Source organism: Myripristis murdjan, chromosome 11 (genome assembly GCF_902150065.1).
Source record: "Myripristis murdjan chromosome 11, fMyrMur1.1, whole genome shotgun sequence".
Classification (NCBI taxonomy): domain Eukaryota; kingdom Metazoa; phylum Chordata; class Actinopteri; order Holocentriformes; family Holocentridae; genus Myripristis; species Myripristis murdjan.
This window is the reverse complement of record NC_043990.1, coordinates 13895740-13917330: the sequence shown is the minus strand read 5'-3', so window position 1 is coordinate 13917330 and position 21591 is coordinate 13895740. Positions and strand designations below refer to the sequence as shown.

Genomic DNA, 21591 nt, shown 5'->3' with positions numbered 1-21591 from the left:
TTTATATGATATGAAATATTACACTGACTTCTACAGGATAACATCTCTGTATTGTCATATACATAAACCTTATTCACCTGGTATTCAAAGCTGTTGAGAACAACTAAGAGTTATTTGCAGGCACTGTGTGTCTGCGTCCAGAATCTACTCACCAGGTAGGGAAGTCTTCTGCGACAAATGCAGACACGTACTCCTGCATCATGTCCTCTGAGAAACCCAGGAGGTTTCTGGCGGGGAGGACTTTTCCACACGCTCCACACACCTTGCCTTGCATGCTGTCACTCACAGTCACTATGACCTCCTCAGTGAGGCTGTAAGACAGCCGGAAGCCTGACCTCTGCTCAATAACTGTGGTTTTGTCAACGACCCTCACTGAGATGTCATTTCTTGGCACATTTGGAAGGGTCACCTTTTTACCATTGACCTGTAAAGAGCAACGGAGATGGATTTTACTGTGTGAAGTTAGAGGTTGTGTGGCCTGATATCATTTGTGCATTGTGTGTATGTGCAGAAATACCCACCCAAGTCTCCTCTCTGTCGGTGACAGTAACAGCAAGATCATTGAAGTACACGTAAATAGCAGCAACACTCTTCAAACCGGTTAGGCTGCATTCCTGGAGTTTCACCACCACCCTGAACCAGTCAACAGCTGACTGGTCACAATGTGTGATCATCTCATAGGCCCCCATAACACTGATGATGCCGTTTGTGCCACTGAAAAGAGTGAAGGAGCCTCCGATCTGTATCTGACACTGTTTGGGATAGCAGCCACGGGAACCATTCTTGACTGCGCAGCTCTCTGAAATCTTGCATCTGTGCTCCTCACACTCCACATAACCAGAGGAAGTGCAGGTGCAGAGCTCCTGACAGTCGTCAGATAATACAGACTCGCCAATCTGTGGAAAAGGACAATCCAAATGTATTTTAAAATCATAGGAGTGTAAACTCTCCTTTCAGAAGTGTTAATGTTTAAATATAACCCTAATCATACAAGCTAACAAAAAACACATTCTTTTTTTCAAGTGTCACACCACCATATTGATTTTGACCTCTAATATATTTTTGCTGGGTCTACACATAATGCAGTGCTTGCACGGGTGTAATGGCAAACGACTGGTGACTTTACCTTATATGTGCGTCCATTGTGGTAACAGCTGCACTCCTCCCACGTCACACAGCCAGTCCCGTTGAAGTAGTAGCCATCATCACAGGCACAGACCTCAGCACAGACGCCGGGGTAGGTGATAATGTCGGTGAGACCGGGGCATGGTGTGCCGCCGACCTCAGAGCAGAGCTGGTAGTGGCTGTGTGCAGGACAGGAAAGAGCTAGGGAAGAAAAGCGCCAGGTTTAGATTTATATTTTTAACATTAATCAGTGCAACAGCAGAATAACCTCAGCATTACTACTTCATGAGACAAAATAAGTGCTGGATAAAGAAATAACATCAGAGCTTTGGAATTACAGTTACATGAATTATGGATCAGCAGCCCATCTGCCCCAGACATGAGCACAAAGACTGGCACTTACGGCAGAATTGTGGTGTTCTCCAGTTGCCGACCTGAACTCCAAAATCCTGACAGTCACTCATGTATGCTGAGATACTATGACAGAGAACACGGCTGTCTCCCTGGGACATGCATACATCATAGACACAATCTCTGTAGTAGGACTGTGGGTTTATAATGTTGTGGCATTTAGCAAAAGGACCGTTGGCATCGATCATTATGTGACAGTTTTTCTCGAAGATAGGTTTTAGGTGACTGTCACACTTGGGGCAGAGGTCCCCGCTGCAGCCGTCATCACAAACCACTCCAAGCACAGACTTTTTCCAGGCTGCCGCAAATTTCAGGAGGTCGGTTTTTTTGCCATCAGGCAGCCTATACTCATCGTCTTTGTTGCCATTGAAGTTGCCACACAGGCCGCAGGTCTTGCCCTTATAGTTTCCAGGGACAGTGATAGTAACCTGGAAGAGCAGGTCGTAGGTCACCCTCAGGCCAAAGTCGGTTGCAATGACATAGTGGTGGCCTTCTTTGTAGATCTGCACTTGTCCTTCATTGAGGTTGAGGGGGATGGTTGTAGCAATGCCGTTCAGCTAAAAAACACAAAGAAACAGGTTATTTGTGTTAAATGAAATATCCATTTATTGTATGTAAGAAGATTCTGTCTGGATCAAAGTGTCGCCTCCTGCCATAAAATTAAAGTTGCAAGGCAGAATGAGAGGGATTTTCCTACAAACAACATATAGACTCATACAAAAATCATAAAAATAATAATGAGCCACTAGAAGTGTGTATTGGTAAGTGAAGCTGCAGAGTCCCTGCCTTCTGCCTGGATTTTCTTGTTTTGCTGAGCTGGGGATTCTCCTGGGCACAAGCCTTTGGGAAATGGGTGTGCAGCTCACAGCCAATCACAGCGTGCAATGTCAGACTGATGTCACAACAGCAGGTGTATATGAAATGTTTTACATGTCAGGCAATTTCATTCTGCCATCCCACTCTGCCATCCCACTCATTCTGCCTTGAAGCCATAATGCAGGATCTTCGTCTACTGCATACTGGTCAGGGATGAAATGAATGAATGAAGGAATGTATGTAAATCCAAATTTTCACAACAACACCATGCATTACTAACCATGACAACGCCAATTTGATTCCTACGGAGAATCAGGATATTGCCGTACACTTCCACAGCAACAACCTTAGCAACAGACACATTTGGGTTAACTGTCATACTGGGCCATCTTTCATTCTCGACCACCACAGAGAAAGGGGTGAGCTGTGTGCCCTCCAGATGGCAGGCTGTAGCTGCGGTGTAGGTGCAGGTGCCTTGGAAGTCGTAGTTGGCGTTGTCAAAGGTCCTGTAGTGAGGATCACCAGAGACGGAGCAGAATCCTTTTTCCACAGGCTGGCATGATCGAACACCATTCTTCATTTCGCACCTCTCATTTTCATTGCAAGGGGACCTTGTACACTGCAGCTGTATGTAAGATAAATGTATTCGGTTTTTCAGATTATACCATACTATCAGACAGTATTTGGGATACACTGTGTATTTAATATGCCAATTAACAAAACGCTTTGTAAACCTACCGTGCCATTACAAATGCACTTCTCTGTGCAGTGTTGATCTGCGTAGAAAACCTCTCCGTACTTATGATATTTGTCATTGTACATACAGCCACACTGGTCAATAGGCACACAGTCTTTTCCACTGAGTAGGTAGCCATCATTGCACAACCATCCCTCTTCGCAGGGCTTGTCGCAGTCACTGGGAGGTGCCCCGATGCCACAGGTCACATGGCAAACACTGCCGCATGGTTCATAGTGGCTGTTTTTAGGGTGCTCCATCTTAGACGCGGGACAAAAGTCTTTTCTCCTCCACCGGTCAACTTTAATTCCTGCCCTTTGGCATTCAATTGTGTAAGCGTGGAAGATGTTGCACCAGGAACCTTTTTTGCCATTGTTGAGGCACGCATCATAAACACAGCTTTCAAACTTGGGTTGAGGGTCTATTTTGTCATGGCATCGGCGGAAGGGGCCATTGGGGTTCCGTATTTCACCACAGTATTTATTGGTCTCAAACTTTTCTTTCTCGGTGATATCGCAGTTGGGACAGTGGTTCTTGTCCTTGCAGTCATCCACACAGCCGGGGATCTCAGCAACCCTCCAACTTTTGCCAAGTTCCCCTGGGGAAGACGCCCGTTTCCCATTCTTCATCTGTAGGTCATCTTTGCGGTCGTTATTATAGTTGCCACACATGCCACACATGGCGCCAGCATATCTACTGGGGACTGTGACAAACACTATTGAATTCCAATCATAGGAAACTTTCAGCCCAAAGTCGGTACTGATCTCAGCAAAGTCACCACTTTGGTAGATTCTAATCTTGCCATGATTAAGATTTACAGGTAGATAGGTAATTTCTCCTTTTATCTGCAAAACAAACAAAAAAAAAGTTTAATTCAAGAGATGAAGCTAATGTAAGCAAAAAACAAAACAAAACTGCATGTCATGATAAATTCGATATGTTGTAGCTCACCAGGACGGCTCCTTTGTGGTTTTTGCTGATAACAATGGAAGTGTCATAAACGTTGACTTCAACCAGCTTTGTTCTTGAACCCACTCTCTTGCCTCGGGCGTCATTTTGCACCAGAACATCAAAGTGTTCCAGGGAGGGATCTGTAGAGCACACACCAGCCATCTGATACACGCAGGTGCCCTGGAAGTTGTATGTGTATCCATCAAAGGTGCTATAGTGAGGGTCTCCAGACACACTGCAGTTAGCGTAGGCTTTAGGGTGACAGCCTACAAGGTCGTCGACCCGCTTGCACTCGTACCCGTTTTGACAGCCTGGACTCGTACAAACCACCTTGTTGTTGGCTGGGTTACATTTGCACTTCTCGGTACAGTGATCATCAGATAAGAAGGTGGCTCCGGCCTCCACATAGCGGCCTTTGTACATGCAGCCACACTGGGTCTTGGGGACACATTTGGTTCCACTGAGCAGGAAGCCTTCGTTACAAACACAGGTCTCCACACAGCTCGCTTTGCATTTGGACGGAGCACCTGGATTTTCACAGGTGGCAGGACAGGCACTCCCGCAGAACTCATAATGGCTGTTCTCTGGGCATGCAGGGTCAGCTGTTTGAGAGAAGAAATGACACATGAATAGGACAGAACGACCAGAGGTGGAAGTCACTAATTTCATTCACTCAAGTTACTCTTATTAAATAGCTTTTTGTGTACTTGTAAAATTTGGAGTATTTGATTCAGTACTTTTACTTATACTTAAGTACATTTTTTGCTTGACTTTTGTACTTCACTACATTTTAAATCAGATCCATTACAGAGAACAAATGCCCATTAACAGATTGTGGAACCTGTCACCATGAATGCTCAGTCAGCAAAGACTTTCTACTTTTTGTCATTTCCAAATTTCACAATAAAAGCTGCATGACGAAAGACTGCAAACGGTTGATGGAGGTGAAGACCATTTAGATTCAACTGGTAAAAGTGTGGAATAAGTGTGGAAAAAAGGGGGAAAATATCGGTGAGTTCACCTCAGTTGAGTGTACAGGGTCCTCACTTCAAATTTTACTCTTACATCAGTAGATTTTTGCAGACGTTCTACTTCTATTTAGCCAAAATATCAGCAAAGTAACAGTGCTACTATGTGAGCAGCAATTTGTGGTACTCTTTCCACCACTGAGAGTGACTAATATTTGTGAAAAAACAAACAAAACATTCCCCTAACAATGATGAGCTTGCATAGCCTACTTCAAATGATTTAAGTGAATCAGAAACATAACTTTCTGCTCTATCTTATCTCAGTTCTTTGCATGAATTACTCACAGCAACCGGCAAGCCTCCTCCAGTTATGGATCTTGACCCCGGCCCTCTGACAGGCATCAGAGTACACCTGCAAGGTGTTGCAGAGGAAGTTCTTCATCCCCTCGCCCATGCACACATCATACAGGCAGATCTCATGGAAGATATTGGGGTCGATGACAGCGTGGCAGTCACTGAAGGGTCCGTCCATGATGCGGGTGAGCAAACCACAGAACAGCTTGTCGGTCAAGCCCTCCAAAAAGCCACCACTCTCACAGGTCTCACACTGGCCGGTGCATTCATCTCGACAGTGGGCGTCTCCTGGCACGCCGGGGACCCTCCAGCTCTTTCCCAGGGCCGCCACGCTGCTGGCCAGCGATCCAGTGGAGGTTGTGAGATCGTCTTTGTCTTTGCTGTTGAAGTTGCCACACAAGCCGCACACCTTGCCAGCAAAACTGCCTGGCACTGTGATGACAAGATGCTGCTGCCAGTCGTACTGCACAGTCAGACCAAAGTCTGTTTCCATGACGACAGACATGCCACTCTGGAACAGCTTCACCTTGCCGTTGTCCAGGTTGATGGGGAGATTCCACAATGTGTAGTCCATCTAAAACAGATGGGCAGATGTTGAGATACTGTAAAATTAACATAAAATAATACAAAAAGTAATACAAATTCATAAACACTTTTGAATGTGTCAGTGTGTAAAAGGCTTTACTTACCCTGACAAAGCCAGTCTCAAACCTTACGATGGTCATAGTGTATCCATAGACCTTAATGATCACCTTGCCAACAAATGTGACCTTTGAGCTGGCACGGTTTTCATTCTGGGCCTCCACCTCAAAGGCTGGGTGGCTGCCATCAACGTGGCAGTTCTTGGCCATGGTGTAGGTGCAGTTTCCCATGAAGTTGAAGTAGTGGCCATCAAATGTGCGGTAGTGAGGGTCACCCATGGCCCAGCAGGTCCCTGTTTTGATCACTGGTGGCTTTTTCACACATGTTGGGGTGCTTCCTCTCATCTGACACTCTTCATCTTTTGGGCATTTGATGGTGCTGCAGTCACGTTTCACTGATGCCGTGTGAGACATTGAGAAAGCAAAGGAGGGAAAAATGAACATTTTCCATCCACAAAAATGTAGATTGTTTACTATACTATACATTACACTATGTATCATATATCATATTTCTTACTAGATATTTCACATGTGCATGCACCTGCACATTCAAAATCGCCCTCCCTATCTCTATCTCTGTCTCTCTCACTCTCTCTCTCTCCCACACACACACACACACACACACACACACACTTTGTGTTTCTCAGATGCACAGATTGCTGGTTGCATCTACATTTCACTTAAACTTGCACTATACTGTGAAAATACTTTTTTTTTCTTTTTCTTTTTCTTTTCTTTTTTTTTTTACGTACCTGGACGATTATCAGATGCAGGGGATCCATAACCATTAGCCAAAGCTAAACCAATGCTGTAGACAGCAAATGGAGACTTGGGGTGAGATATCTCATGGAAACCCACCGTCAGGTAATTGTAAAGCTCAGTCCAGGAGTAGTCAGTCCCATCGACTTTGTGCCATTGGAGGTCAGCAGGCAGCGGTTTTGTGTCTATTCTTACACCATCCAGGTCATTGCTCCGAGCCACAAGTATGGCTGCATTACTAAATTCTTCGCGCCCTTCCAAGGTATAGGAGATGCTGAACTTATTTGTGGGCAGGATGGTCATCAGGAAGGGATCATAATACTGATCTGGATCATCAAATGAACCTCCGGTGAACTCAAACAGGACCTGGACTCCCTTGTCAGATGTCAAATGCATGGCGTGTGGCCACTCAGAGCGGAATTTCATTGTTTGTCCAGCAAACATAGGGAAACTCTGGATGTTTCCACCTACATTCTTGGTGATTTTGGTGGATTGGGATGCTTGGACGATAACATCGTCATATGCCCAGAAAGGATGAAAGGGCAGGGGTGCAACAATGAATTCCTTACCCCAGCTCTTTACAGGAAGAAGTTGTTCATAGACATGGTTGCAGGCAGTGTACTTCTCAGCACAGCTATGTCCCGTTGAGACGGCAACAGGACGCTGAGAGACTACTCTGGTACTACTTAAGTCATCCTTACTCTGGATCTGAACACTCTCAAATGGCTCTAGCTTTATGGTCAACTTGCTTCCCTTCCTGTAGGCTTTCCCCTCAAATGTGGCAGAGCCCTTCAGAAAGAAAACCTCGACAGAGTTGCCATCTTTGTGGTTGGTGATAGAAAATTCTTTGAAGGAACCAGGCACATTGCTGGAGGGAGTGAAAATGTAGTATTCAGTGCCCCATTCATCCACGGGGTAAATCACAGAGGTGTCTGCGGTGTCTTCCTTAAAGTTGAGGGTCTGTACGGTGACGTCTTGGCTAGCCTCAATCAGGACAGTCTGACTGAATTTTTTACTGCCTCTCATCTCTACACTGTCAGGCATTTTGAAGGACACACCCTTACCAGGCTGAATCTCTTTCTCATAGACCTCGCCCACAGCAGTCACCTTGACCTTGGTGCTGCCTTGAGAGGTGGGCAAAGCTGAGACTTCAACCATGAAATGAGTATACTTATTGTCACCCCCCATGTTTTGCATGAAAGATGTGGCAAACTCTCTCCCTGCAGTTGTAGCAGAGCAGAGTCCTGCAAACAGCAGAAAGATACACTTCTTTCAACATCCAAAAGGTCAATATGCAGACATAATCATAAATAAGCTTTTTATGCAACTAAACATTAGTCAGATTTTAACATTTTTATATAACTTATGCCATGTTTTCAACAACTTTCACAAAGAATCGTGTATAATTATATGACGGGTGGATACATTTTGAGCATGAATAATCTCCAGGCAGCATTAAGGCCCAGACCCTGCAGGCGCTGTTTGTGCTAGGATCAAATCACTGATCTGTGCAGCACCAAATTATGTCCTGACAGACTGAGAGCTGAGTGGCAACTCTAATGATGTGTGTCATTTTCACAAAGCGCAGAGCTCTTGTTATATAGTTGTCATTTGTTGTTTTGCCTATTAAGCAAATCTCTGTCCTCGTCTGGAAAAAACTAAATGTTAAAATCTTTCCATCACTCACCCACAAGCAGGAAACCTGCAAAACAGTGCACCAACCCCTTCATTCTTGCACCTAAAAACAATGAAAAACAAAATAATATTACCAATGAACCCTCTCATGGAACACACACACACACACACACACACACACACACACACACGCACACACACTGGTCAGTTTGAATAATGAATAATGAATAATGTCACTGTTGCTCAACATTTTGGAAACCAACTGCTTATTTTTGTCTCTTCTTGTTTGATCCGGTTATCACCCAAGTTTGAGAAATGCTATGATAAACCAAACTATATGTTATTGTCACACAAGGTGCACAAATTGCCCCAAAGCCGTAGTCACAAAAAAATAATTGTCATGCACCCAAACTTTATGAGTCAAATCTACTGTTCAAGAATATTTTTACAGATCTATTTCAGAGTATCAAAAATAATTGAAAAAGCTGGAGTTGTGCTGCAAAATTCGCCAGTCAGCCTTACCTCAGCCAGAAGACCAGGAATGTGCATGAGGGGCTTCTCGATTGATGGCTTTTTATTTCACTTGGTGGTCAAGTGGAAGCCAATCAGAGAAAAGGTGTCACGCTGCCTGCAGGGATGCCAGTTCAAGAACCACCTTTTCACATGGCAAAAATGTCCTCTGTATTGACATTTGGATGTTGATCTGTATTAAATGTGTCCCTTATGTACAAATGTCAAATAAGAATCTCATTAAATGCCTTCGGAAAACACACCTCACGATCTTTTCCTTTGGCTTTTCTTTCACTCTCCTTCCCACCAAATTTAAATGCATTTTCTTTTTATTTATTTATGTACAGTTTTATAGTTTTTACACATTATTTGACATATCTTTTCATTGTTTTACTTATTATTGTTTTTATATATACTCCACACCTTATATTTTCATATCTCGGAATTGTTACTTTAACTTTGTCTATAATGAGTTCTGTTTATGCCTTGCTTAGAACAATGATGATGATGATGATGAACGATGACGATGATGATGCTAATAATAAGAAGAAGAAAAAGAAGATGGAGAAGAAGAAGAAGCAGTAGTATTATTGTTAGTATTAGTATTACTATCAGTATTGCTGTTGTTATTATTTTAGCTATATATAATAATATTATTATATTATTTCTGGTATTAAAATAATAAGTCTTATTGTTATTGTAGTATAAACTTAGGAATATATGCTTTTATACTGGTTGGAATGGCTTTTGCACCAGCATTCCCACTGACATTACAAGACATTTACAGGGTGGTATGAATTTGAGAGGCAGTTAAAGATGGGTTTACAACAGTATTGAATAGCAAAATAATGTAACTTGACAACAGCTGAACAGCACTTTGATAAAAGGTGAAAGGGCACACAAGTCTAATCTCAGTGGCTGCTTGGTGGTTGCAAACGGTACCTGTGATAACATTGTTCATGTTGTATATATAAAGGGTGGTGAGCTGTCATATCTCAAGTCACACCCCGACAACCTGCAACACAAAGCAAACAAATCAAAGACTGAGGGAAGGTTATTGTTTTTATTGAGACAAGTTAACATTATATTGTTAACAAAGACGAAAATGTTCCTAATAAGAGGTGGGGAAAAAAACAGTCAGCATGACTGTGACTGTACAATGCAGACAGAAAAAAATGATTGTGTGAGAATTGTTTGAATTTCAGGGAGTGAAAAAGACTCAAGCTGATAAGGAAACTGCTCTGATATTCAGTGTGTGCATCCTTCATTCCACACGCATGTGCTGTGGCACGTTAACACCCCTCATGGATCAACACCGGATGAAATGTTCTGTATTTTTGGTTGTGCATGCCATCGTTAGATAACAACAAGTCAACTCAGCCGGTTTGAGGGAGTATCAGCCGGGGTAGGTTTTGGCAGGCAGATCAGAGAGCTTTGTTCTTACTGATCATGTCACTCTGTTCCATGTTTCTCTCTCACTTTATCCAGTCAGCAAAAACATCACTGACTCACTTATGAAGTGCGATTCAAACTGCTTTCATGGCAGATCGTCACTTTGTGCTCATTTTGACAGTTCCTCACATTATGCTATCTCCCCCACACTCATCCCTTCCACCTCTAGATTATCTGCTCTCTTCCGAGCATTGCACGCCTGTGGACTCACTCCCCTCACCCCTCTCAATATAAGCGGGCTGAGGATTCAGTTAAATATCTTTGATAGACTTGTTGGAGAGAAATCTGTCTTTTTCAACTCTAATCAAACTACCATAAAACAATGATTCTGACAGCAGGCATCACAGGTTTTTGGATACTTTCCCTACTGACTCTTGATGGTGCAGAACTTGGAGGTATTTTTTTCCTACAATTTTATGTCTTTGAACAATTTAATGCATTCAAACTCTTATTAATCACTTGTGTTTGTGTCTTTGAATTCAAATGCTCTTTGTTCTATGTTCTCAGTGGGCCAAAGAAACTCCCTCAACGAGCCCGACGTCCCGTTCCCCCCTGCATGCCCCACTGCTGAGAATCTTGCTGCCATATGCCACCATGGCCATGGTCGTCCTAGATACCCACCCAGCTTCTTCCCCAAATCTGGTGCCAGTCACTTCCGCCGCTGTGGAAATGCCATCAACCGTTTGGAGTCATGGTACAGCGTGTGCTGCAGCGGACAAGTTGCTCAACAAAGCAGCCACATCCTCTGCTGTGCCCAGCAAGCGGTGAGTCTCAGCATGTGTCTTTGCATGTGGATTACAGAAAGAGAGAGAGAGCTACAACAACACTGGCTTTGAATATTTTTCTCTTGCAGTGGCGACAAGCCCTCTCTCAATTCTGTGTGGACGAATATGCCACCATGACTGTGCCTTATGAGTGCTGTGAGGACAGGGGAGAAGCAAGATGGACATGCTTCAACACTGACGTCCCAAACCCCTTTTACACCCCAACACTGGGCTACACAGCTCCTTCACTCCCCCAGGAGCCAGGATTTACCTTCAACCTAAATGCATGCTAAAGGGGAATAGGTGCACAGTAAGATCTAAAAATATTGGGAAAATGTAAAAATAACTCTGAAGGAGTTTATGTGCCCAGAGACTTGGGTTTTGATAGGACAAGTTAATCTTGATATAAAGCCAACTTTATACTTTTACTCAACTTTTTAATCACTGTTTGTTGGAATAATCTTCACCTCATCGCTCAAATTTGACTCTGTGATTATTTTCCAGTGTTATTAACACATCATATGCTTTGTCAACAATAAAAAAAAAACTAAACAAATAAATATATTGGTGTAAAAGCATCTTGCATGCCTTCTCATAAAACCTCCTAGTTTATCATTCATCCAGTGTGAACACATGCAATACAAAATATTGCCACCAGGGGTCGGTATTTCTCTCAGAAGTTGGACGCTCCAAGAGAAAAACACGCTGCACAGTACAGTTAAAGGTACAGTTCACTCAAAATACAAAGGTATTTTCCCACTCAACCCAAACACAGGCTATCCATCCAGATGCACCCAAATACAGTGGGTAAATTATTCTTATTATCCGTATTTTCTGGTTTCTTTAATAATTTGACATCCTTCCAAAATAGCCAGTCATATAATATACAGCCAACTAATTCACCAAACTTGCCCACATTTCCATATCTAACACTGTTGCAAGATGTTTCCAACACTTCATATTTATTCCCACAAGTAAGAAATGCTTCTTTGGGGGAGGTTAGGCTATCACTCCTATAAGCTGTGTACGAGAGATGTCAATATAAACCATTTTTAACATTTTTAAAAGCATTTTTAAAAGTAAACCGGGGGGGCAGCGGTGTGTTTAGCACCACCAGCTGCGGGAGGGAGGACGGCTCCGCTGCGCCGTCAGCTGCTTCCGCTCCGCTTCCCTGTTTGGTGGCTTTTTAGGAGAGCAACACAGCCGAGGAGAGGGACATTATTGTTGTTGGAAGTTTATTTAACTCTCTGTGGAGACGTGGACACCGTTTGTGCAACATTAGGGGGGATTTATCTGCCATGAAAAAGTCAACACGACGAGAGGATGCCCCGCTGCTGCTAGTGAGCCGACCGGTCGGTTGTGTTGTTATTTACGTGGCTAAAAGTGATCCTAGCTAGCTCGGTTAACTTAGCGACTTCACGTTGATTTTTGTAGATTTCAGTGCTGCCTTTCGTCTTATATCGACAAGTCTTAACACCATACCTGCTCTCGGCACAATTTAACACTTAACGTTGCCATTTGTTCAGCCGGTTTCACAATACGGAAAGCTAAGTGAAGCTAACTTGTCGGAAGCCCCTCGCAGACAGAGAGCAGCCAAGCGAGACAACGTGGCTGTCGTCAATGTTTGTACCTTGAAAATTCAAAATCCGCTCAGCTGTTTGTGTGCTTGTAAACTACTTTTTTTTTGTTTGTTTGCTCAGGCGCTCCAGTAACTTGTGTCCAGGAGTCAGGGGCCAGTGCCCAGGTTAGCCCCCTGATCTTTAGCCTGGTCTGCGGGTCGGGATGGCCACCGGGGTCGCAGCCACGGGGGCGGTGGGACCAGCCAAAAGTAAGTAAACGCACCACTGGCCTCTGTGGTCAAAGTGAATGTGAAAGCTCCAGGAAAGCCTTATCACATGCGAGAATAGCATTTCTCACTTGGATCAAGAGATAGCTCACCCTTGTCTCACCCAGTGACATGAACTGATGAACTGTTGAAGTCTCTAATGTGTGTCACGGTTTCTTGAGGTCAGTAGTTATCAAGGTGAACTTCACTGGCTTGTATGTGAATTCTCTCTTAATGGTAATAGCATATTTATCTAATCCCTCCCCATGCTACCATAAAGACCTGCAGAGTCAGTTCTGGAGAAGGCTCTCTCTCTCCCAAAGAGGTACTGAGGTGTGTCTGCATGCTTGTATGAGAGCCCAGCTGCACTCCCTTGTTTTCAGCATGAGCTTCATGACAATGGCCATGTTGTTTTAAAGCTGTTTTGTTTTGTTTTACTGTGACAATACACAAACCACATGAACAAAATCAATGAAATGAGCAGCGGATATTAATGCATGCACTGTGTGGTTTGCATTTGTTGAGTTAAGACGTTGTTTTGTTTTGGGGTTTTATTTTGTATTTTGCCTGTATAACCTGTTTTCCTCCACTTCTCGTTCTTGTTCCACAGATTCAGCTGGAACTCGGAAAATTGCATTGTCAGAGGTGAGGGGGGAAAACAAGCAGAATAGCTCGGGGATTGTATGTGCGTAATCTAGCTGGGCTGGATGTTAGGAAATCCACATTGTGTTGAGACATCCTTTGTTCCTTCCTCTTTCTGCCATGAGCAATGGCAAAAAGGAAGGAGCAATTGTCTTTTTGCTACAGACATGCTGAATGATTCTCTCGCTGACAGGCTGTAATTTTCTCTTATAATTCTCTGCCACACTAATATTACCTTATTACTTATCTGCCATACTCCTGCCAACAGGGTGTAGGTGCCAGTTCAGCTCAGCCCATGAAAAAAACTATTGGCCATCGGGGAATTGATCCCACTGGGGAAACAACATACAAGAAGGTGGGAAATAAGTGATCAGTGACTGAAGCACATCACACAAAGTGCCACAGTACTGAGAGCCCATTTAAAAGTGCAAATTCTGTTCTTTTGTCACCAATTGTTTTCTGTCTTTGTTGATGTTCTTCTGCTGAGCACGGCCATATCGTTTGTGTGTGAGAGAACTGATAAAGATATAAGATAAGATATTCCTTTATTAGTCCCACAGTGGGGAAATTTCCAGCATTACAGCAGCAAAGTGGATAGTAAAAATACGAAGCATCAGTAAAAACAGACAATTAATAGCAAGCAAGCAGTATAAACAATATAAACAAGGAGTATAGAAAATGTCTTGGGATTGCTTAATCGTAGTTCTTTAGCTTAGTAGAGGCTGTTGGATTTGAGCCAATATTCAAAATTTCAACTTCTAGGTTTATCTGCTGGGAGTTTGTTTTACAGGATACAGTAATTGAATACATAACACTTTGTGGAACAACATTTTCCTACTAGTTTCCATTGCTTTTCAGGAATCACACTGTATGTTACTCTACGCCGTGCTCACTCAAACTTGAGGTTTGAAATTAAATGTAGTACGGAATTCAGATCAAAAGTGAGCATTTTCAAACATGTTTTGTCAAGTTTTACTGCCTGAAAAGGGTTACAGCCAACAGGACAGGAGACGACTTGATAGTACTTTTACCCAGCATCCTTCTTAGGATTGCATAGATATGTTAATATTTTCAGGCTACCAACTGTTTCCATGCTACCATGGTTATTTTTCTTTTCTTGCATTCTCTCTTCAAGACAACGTCTTCGGCCCTGAAAGGTGCCATCCAGTTAGGCATCACCCACACGGTGGGCAGCCTAAGCCAGAAACCTGAGAGAGATGTGCTAATGCAGGACTTTGAAGTGGTTGAAAGCATCTTCTTCCCCAGGTGGGTCTTTTTAATCATAAAATGGCCAACAGCTGTAAAGCTGACCAGTGGGATGTTTGAGTTTTTATACCCAAATGTTTCATCCGCACTACATCAAAAACTTTTTTTTTCTGCATGCTAACCATTCCCCTGTCTTGCCTCTGTCCTTTTTTCACAGTGAGGGCAGTAACCTGACACCAGGCCACCACTATAGTGACTTTTTGTTCAAGACTTATGCACCAATGGCCTTTCGCTACTTCAGGGAGATGTTTGGCATCCGGCCTGATGACTACCTGGTATTTCCCTCTCTTTATCTTGCATCTGTTGTAGAAAGAAATCAGTACAAGAACTAAAATTGAATGGTAAAGCATACTGTAAAAAAAAAAAAATGAGCATCTGTTAATGTCCCAAGAAAGTGTCAAGAGAAGGAAAATAGAAATGTGGAAAACACTCACACTGCTCTTTTGAGATACTTTAGAGAGAGAGCTATTGATGTGTCAAAGGAAATGCTGATCCTGCCTCTCCCTGATTTTAGTTATGCAAGCCTATGGTGTAATAGTAGTCTCTAACTTCTGCTCTGTGATGTTTATTGCAGTATTCTCTTTGTAATGAGCCACTGATAGAGCTGTCAAACTCTGGGGCCAGTGGATCTCTCTTCTACGTCTCCAGCGATGATGAGTTCATCATTAAGACATTGCAGCACAAAGAGGCAGAATTTTTGCAGAAATTACTGCCTGGTTACTTCATGGTAAGACGGTTGTACATAGGAGATGAATCTATATGTGATGACTTCTTATGATGAAACTGTTGTGTCTTTGGAAGTGATGCATTTCATCACTGCTGTACAATATTTTCAGCAGTGCCATGGCTAGCACAAGGAGTTGCTACAACTGAATGCTAACATATTTGTCACTCAGCCATCGTGGAGGTCAGCATGTTTACTGCTGCCTTGTTTGGCGTGGCATTTGTACTTTTGATTTTTCTTTTAAAATGACCAATGTCAACCACCCATTTCACTTCCCGCACAATTATACAAGAATTCTTTCTCTCTGATGCACTTAACTAGAAACAGCTCATTTTTTCCCTCTGTACTCTGTTGTAGAATCTGAACCAGAACAAGCGGACCTTATTACCAAAGTTTTATGGACTCTACAATGTCCAGGCCCAGGGCAAGAACATTCGTATTGTAGTCATGAACAATCTGCTCCCATCTGCGGTACGAATGCACCTTAAGTATGACCTAAAGGGCTCCACCTATAAGCGACGGGCCTCAGCCAAGGAGAGGGAGAAGACCCTTCCTACATACAAGGACCTGGACTTCATGCAGGACATGCCTGATGGCCTGCAGCTGGAGGCTGACAAGTACAGCGCCCTGAGCAAGACCATACAAAGAGACTGCCTGGTGAGAGCCACAGAGATATGTTTTTTTTTTTTTTTTTTTTTCTGCCCGTGTTTCTAAAAGCAAGACTACAAACTCAAAACACCAGAATTCAAATTTGACTGACCAGTGATTCCCATCAAATTTTTTTCCTTACAGCAACTACTATAGAAATGCTGTATGAACAGAATAGTGTGCATTGTGTCTGTGTGCTTCTCTTGCTCTGTCTGCAAACAGAAATTCCATTTTTTTTTTTTTTTGCTTTGATCAAGAGGGTGTGTATTGGAATTTTTTTTGTACATTTTCAGAAACTACTGAATTGCAGTCCTTTGCCTAGCTCACAAATATAATTATTTTGAAATTATTTTCACATGGTACATCATGATCTTACCTTGGTGGTCTGCCATAGTGAAATATGTATGTATATAGGGTAAATAGTGGATATACCCACTAAAGTATCAGCATAGATATACATAATATGTTCTTCCTCATCTTCTCTAAGCTGTTCATTCACTTTTTATTCAGTCACAAAATTTATACTGTTTGGTTTCCATTTAGCTGCTGCAAAGCTTTAAGATCATGGACTACAGTCTTTTGGTCGGGATCCACAATGTAGACCAGGCCTGTCGAGAGGCGGCCAGGGAAGAGGCAGCGGCAGGCCCTCTGGACCAAAGGAGACCACAAGGCCAGAAGTCCTTGTACAGCACCGCCATTGAGGCCATTCAAGGAGAGGCAAGGGGCAAAGGACCCCTGAATACAGAAGACCAGTGAGTGACAGTCTTTCTGTGACTAGAGCCATGCATGAGGCCAGTTCCTGTAAACTGTAATCAGAGTTAACTACAGATAATACAGGTTTTTATTAGATGCTCAAACTTGCATATTACAGGAGGAATCCCAGTGCGTTAAGTTTGTTTTTTCTTTGTTGTGCTTCTTGCAGAATGGGAGGAATCCCTGCACGAAACGCTAAAGGCGAGAGGCTTCTGGTATACATTGGCATCATTGACATTCTTCAGTCCTATAGGTAAACAATACCTGTACATATTTGGATCTCTGTTTCTTTTAGTTCATCTGTAAAAATGATAGAGAAAACTGCAACTTGGATTGTTCAGTGTCTCTGCTGCAAAGGTATAAGCCATAAATAAAAGCACACGTTGTGACCCATTGTAGTAATTTTGCAAGTGACCCAGGCTCCATACTTTGTGTTTTAGATTGGCCAAGAAGCTTGAACACTCCTGGAAAGCTTTGGTCCATGATGGAGTAAGGCTCCTCCTCTTGTTTGCATCAGTCTTGTTTTAACAATTAAAAAAAAACATAAATCTGAAATCATTCCTCTCTTTCTAGGATACTGTATCAGTACACAGACCGGGGTTCTACGCAGAACGGTTTCAGAGGTTCATGAACAATGTAGTCTTCAGGAAGATCTCACGTAAGGATACATGTATATTGTTGCTGTCCAACCAAAACCTTGTATCTCCATAACATCAGTTTCTCATGTATCTCACCTGCCCTGTTGTGATCGGATCTCAGAGTGACAGTCAGAGACAGACTACACAGAAAGTTGGCGACTGTACATTTTATATAATTTTATGTAATTGATTTTGTAAAGGTTTTATAACCCCAACATTTGTAGAACTTTCTCAACCCATAGAAGAGCATGTAAATATTCAAATTTAGTTAAAACATGAAAATCACTTTAACTGGATATCCACATAGAGTTGAATTGAGGTCCACAGTTCTTAACCTGTGAGGGGACGTCATTGATACTGATTGATTAAATACCTGCGAGTCCCCACCAGTATGTCAGACCTGAAGCTTCTTGGATGAGAAGTGAAACATCTTAAAGAATCTACAGTCCAGCTGACCTCAATTCACCTCTAACCAAGACTGAGAACCTCCACAGACACCAAAATTGGAGATACATGTTTGTCACTTAACACAATATGCCCCTTTTGCTTTAGCATGAATGCATAATATCAGCCTCTCTTCATGGCCTCTTGATCAGAATGTCTTCCTTTTGTCTCCAGTGAAGGCGTCCCCATCCAAGAAAGGCCGCGGGCTGGGCCATGTCGCTGTGAGAAAGGCCAACATGGGAGGCTCCGGGCCTTTTCTACAGACTCAGACCAGCAGCAGCAGCAGCCACCAGTTTTTAGCCCAGCGATCCATCAGCACTGAGACCAAAACAGACACGGAACAGGACAACGGTAAGATCTGGGAAAAGAAGAGGGAGTGAGGGGGGGTTAAACTTAGTGCTGGAAACACGTTATGTTGACATCATAGAGAAAGAAAAAATAGTTTCTAGCATGTACCAGTGTGAGATGTGCCCTTTTCAAAACACATAATTCAGTTTTCCCCTCTCAGTCATGCAGCCAGGTCGCCCTGACCTACTCCCAAAGACCTCAGCGCATGACAACATGACTGGTAACTCTGCCGAAACCACTTTCTCCACCATTTTGGCAACTTCTGGGCCAGTTCCTGCAAATCTGCCCACTGCTTTATCTCTCGACTCCTCCAAGTCAGTGGGAGTGGAAGTGCCCACGTCATCCAGCTCAGAGCAGGAGGCCAGCATCACCAAAAAGTAAGAAGTACACATAATGAGTAGTGTTTTAAATTAGGAGTCTTCTAAATGAGATATCCATTACCTTAAAAATGAGATTTCTTTCTCTTATTGTTGGATGACACACATTTAAACCAGATTATTGTACATTTTAACATATAACTTTAGTCCTTAGTTGACAAAATGATGATGCATTTAGAGACTGGCTTGACTGTTGTAGAGATGTATGTAATGATGAATGAATAATTTCTTCAAACGTTGTCTCTTCCTCATGCACAGACAATCATTATTCAGGTTTGTATTTTAGCACAGGTTACTCACACTATTCCTTTGTGTGGTTTGCAGAGTCGAGCTTGGGACTCTGGAAGACAGTATCGGTGCTGAGGATGTAATCTCGCTCAGCGACATCGTTCCTCACACAAGCAAATGCTCTGTAAGTTGTTAGAGGAGCTTTAAAGCTTTAAAGATTTGGGTTTTCTTTGGGATTCAAATGATCATTCACTTAAAATTCTTTGATTTTTCAGGTGTAAGTAAACTTAGAAGATGGTTCCTGCACAGATGGAACTGCTCATCACCTGCTTTGGTACGATTTGGGTACCAAAAGTGGAAGGACAGTAACAGAAGCATGTAATGTATCGGAGAGAGCAATTAAACATACCTATAATGAGACCAAGCTGCCAGTTTTCCAAACCTCGGACTGGATTCCTTATCATATGAGCATGTATGTAGGTGTCTTTGTTTTCTGACTTTTTAATTAGTGGTAGATGGGGTGCATTAATGCTGCGTCAGGACCCGCACAACCAAAGACAGATCTTGGGACTCGTGTACTCAAGCACGCCGGCAGGAGGTAACAACGTGCAACCTGAAGACTTTGCCTTATGAGAACCAGCCTTCATCATTCTTGCCCAGTCCTACTGAGATGTCTGTAGCCTGTCTCTTCTGTTTTTTTGTGATTTGATCCTTCACTGTGTGAACTGAATCACTGCAGATCTTCCTCACACTTCTCACTCGGCTGTAGAAGTGCCACCGTACTATCATCCAGAGGCCCGCACTGCTACCGCTGCTGTTTTGTTTGGCATTCAGAATTCAGTGTTTTGACACAACACTATGTTTTTGGGAACACATTTTTTTAAAAACAGAATTATGATTATTTTTTATTATTGTTAATATTTTGATTTTACTACGGTAGACATGGTAGGCTTTCCTCCCTCTGAGCTTACTGTGAATGCAAATTATGCTGGAAAGACAAATGTATGTACACTATATTTTAAGATGGATGATCCTCAGCCTGAGGCCCCTGTGCTTTCTACTTTTAAAGACTGTGAATCCTAAGTAGTATTTATCAACTTGAGGTCGGCGTGCAGGTTAGTGTTTCTGTTTATATATTGTAAGATCTGATAAGAGTTTCAGCCTTATGTTTTTTTTAAACTGGGAACCTTCATTTGATTGGCTTATATTTTAAGTGTGACCAAAGAACTGGTAGTGAGATAACTTTGGAGAAAAGGACCACAAAAGAAGGCATCTGGTGTCTTGACCTCAACTATCGTCTAGCTGCCTTCTCTTTCATTAGCGTAAAAGTGGTGATGGCTGCCTGGTGTGTAAAGGTTGAAAAAGCAATGCTGTGTGCCTACTTGTGTCTTGTGAACTCAAATGGGTATGCAGTTTTGAAGATTAAGATTCTGCGTCATTTAAGTTGTAAGTTCGACCACTAAAAATGGGTGTGCAGTGCTTGAATTGGATATTCTTTATAAGTAGTTCATTCTCCCTAGCGTCTTACTGTATAATTTGGTTTTTGGTAAATTCAGAAATAGCCGTGGCTCTTTAAATTCTTTGCCATGGAGCACAAAAGAAGTTTGATCAGGCATTTGAATCTCATCAAGTCTTTTTTTTACTGTTCAGAACAAATATATTTGCACTACAAGAGAATGCAAAAAACACTGGATTTGCCATAAGTTATTGTTAATGTTCTTGATGACTATGAAATTTCAGAAATTAGGTGTATGTAAATCTTAAGTGTTATCCACTAATCTGTCATGATAAAATATTGAGAACTAAGTTTCAGTACAAGCATAATTGTTTACATCATTTTATATGGCTAGTTTTATAAAGCTTGTAAGTCATATGAAGATGTTATTTGATAAAATTGGCTTTATATCAGACTGCCAGACAATGCTGTGTCCCAATGTTGAAGAGAAGACGTGAGTTTAATGTACAAATTGAGGCAACCGAGAAACATTCAGCCTATGAACCAAATATTTAATTAAGGTGTATTTATTATTCATTTGTTCTGTTATTTATTCTGTCTTCACAAATGTTTGGTAGCTTTATGCAATAACTGTGGCTGTCAATGGGTTTTCCATGAGGAAGACAGACTTGTCTCTAATACCTGCGCTGGTAAAAATTCAAACATTCCTTGTGATTTTCCAGCAGTGCTTATGATTTATATTGTAATACCTGTAAAGAAAAAAAAAAATCCTGTATGTTTTTCAGTACATCTGAATATAAGAGTCACAATGCCTCTTCACAGGATATGAATTATCCATTTTTCTTCCTCATGCTATTTTGGGGCTGTAATGTGTACATTTTACCTGAAGTTATTACAAAAAGGGAAAAATGTTGATTTTGTCTGATTATATTACACACTTCTATTACACACTGTCAAACACTCTATCATATCATATACAAGGATACATCATACATTATATTTTATATATTATATATACATCATACATTATGTTATATTATATTATATTATATTATATTATATTATATTATATTATATGTAGTAAGATACCTGACCAATCATATTTGGCTTTGTTCGTCTA

The 21591-nt window shown here is 42.1% G+C and overlaps 2 protein-coding genes across 3 annotated transcripts; both read left to right on the top strand.

Annotated features, from left to right (window-relative positions):
• Positions 1-10555: 10555 nt before the first annotated feature.
• On the top strand, positions 10556-11660 carry ecm1a (extracellular matrix protein 1a). Its single transcript, XM_030064109.1, has 3 exons — positions 10556-10753; positions 10866-11122; positions 11212-11660. Exons 1-3 carry the CDS (start codon positions 10681-10683, stop codon positions 11413-11415), a joined length of 534 nt encoding a protein of 177 aa, XP_029919969.1. The 5' UTR covers positions 10556-10680; the 3' UTR covers positions 11416-11660.
• A 584-nt stretch (positions 11661-12244) lies between these two features.
• LOC115368037 (phosphatidylinositol 4-phosphate 5-kinase type-1 alpha-like) lies at positions 12245-21386 on the top strand. 2 transcript variants are annotated; one of them, XM_030063995.1, is made up of 16 exons: positions 12245-12474; positions 12823-12950; positions 13558-13592; positions 13858-13944; positions 14725-14855; positions 15013-15130; positions 15430-15582; positions 15937-16236; positions 16771-16979; positions 17150-17233; positions 17421-17469; positions 17554-17638; positions 18237-18413; positions 18571-18787; positions 19112-19199; positions 19291-21386. In XM_030063995.1, the coding sequence occupies exons 2-16, from the start codon at positions 12905-12907 to the stop codon at positions 19294-19296; spliced, it is 1785 nt and encodes a 594-aa protein (XP_029919855.1). In that variant the 5' UTR covers positions 12245-12474; positions 12823-12904; the 3' UTR covers positions 19297-21386. The 2 variants fall into 2 exon arrangements, with proteins under 2 accessions (XP_029919855.1, XP_029919854.1); XM_030063994.1 differs by lacking the exons at positions 12245-12474; positions 12823-12950 and adding an exon at positions 12981-13272.
• Positions 21387-21591: the final 205 nt, after the last annotated feature.

Bases quoted from the DNA above. Each gene is read 5' to 3' on its own strand.
- ecm1a (XM_030064109.1), top strand. From the start codon at position 10,681: ATGATTCTGACAGCAGGCATCACAGGTTTTTGGATACTTTCCCTACTG. The intron at 10,754-10,865 runs GTATTTTTTTCC...CTATGTTCTCAG, and splicing joins TGATGGTGCAGAACTTGGAG to TGGGCCAAAGAAACTCCCTC. The intron at 11,123-11,211 runs GTGAGTCTCAGC...TTTCTCTTGCAG, and splicing joins TCTGCTGTGCCCAGCAAGCG to TGGCGACAAGCCCTCTCTCA.
- LOC115368037 (XM_030063994.1), top strand. From the start codon at position 13,182: ATGGTAATAGCATATTTATCTAATCCCTCCCCATGCTACCATAAAGAC. The intron at 13,945-14,724 runs GTGGGAAATAAG...TCTCTCTTCAAG, and splicing joins GGGAAACAACATACAAGAAG to ACAACGTCTTCGGCCCTGAA. The intron at 16,237-16,770 runs GTGAGAGCCACA...GTTTCCATTTAG, and splicing joins CCATACAAAGAGACTGCCTG to CTGCTGCAAAGCTTTAAGAT.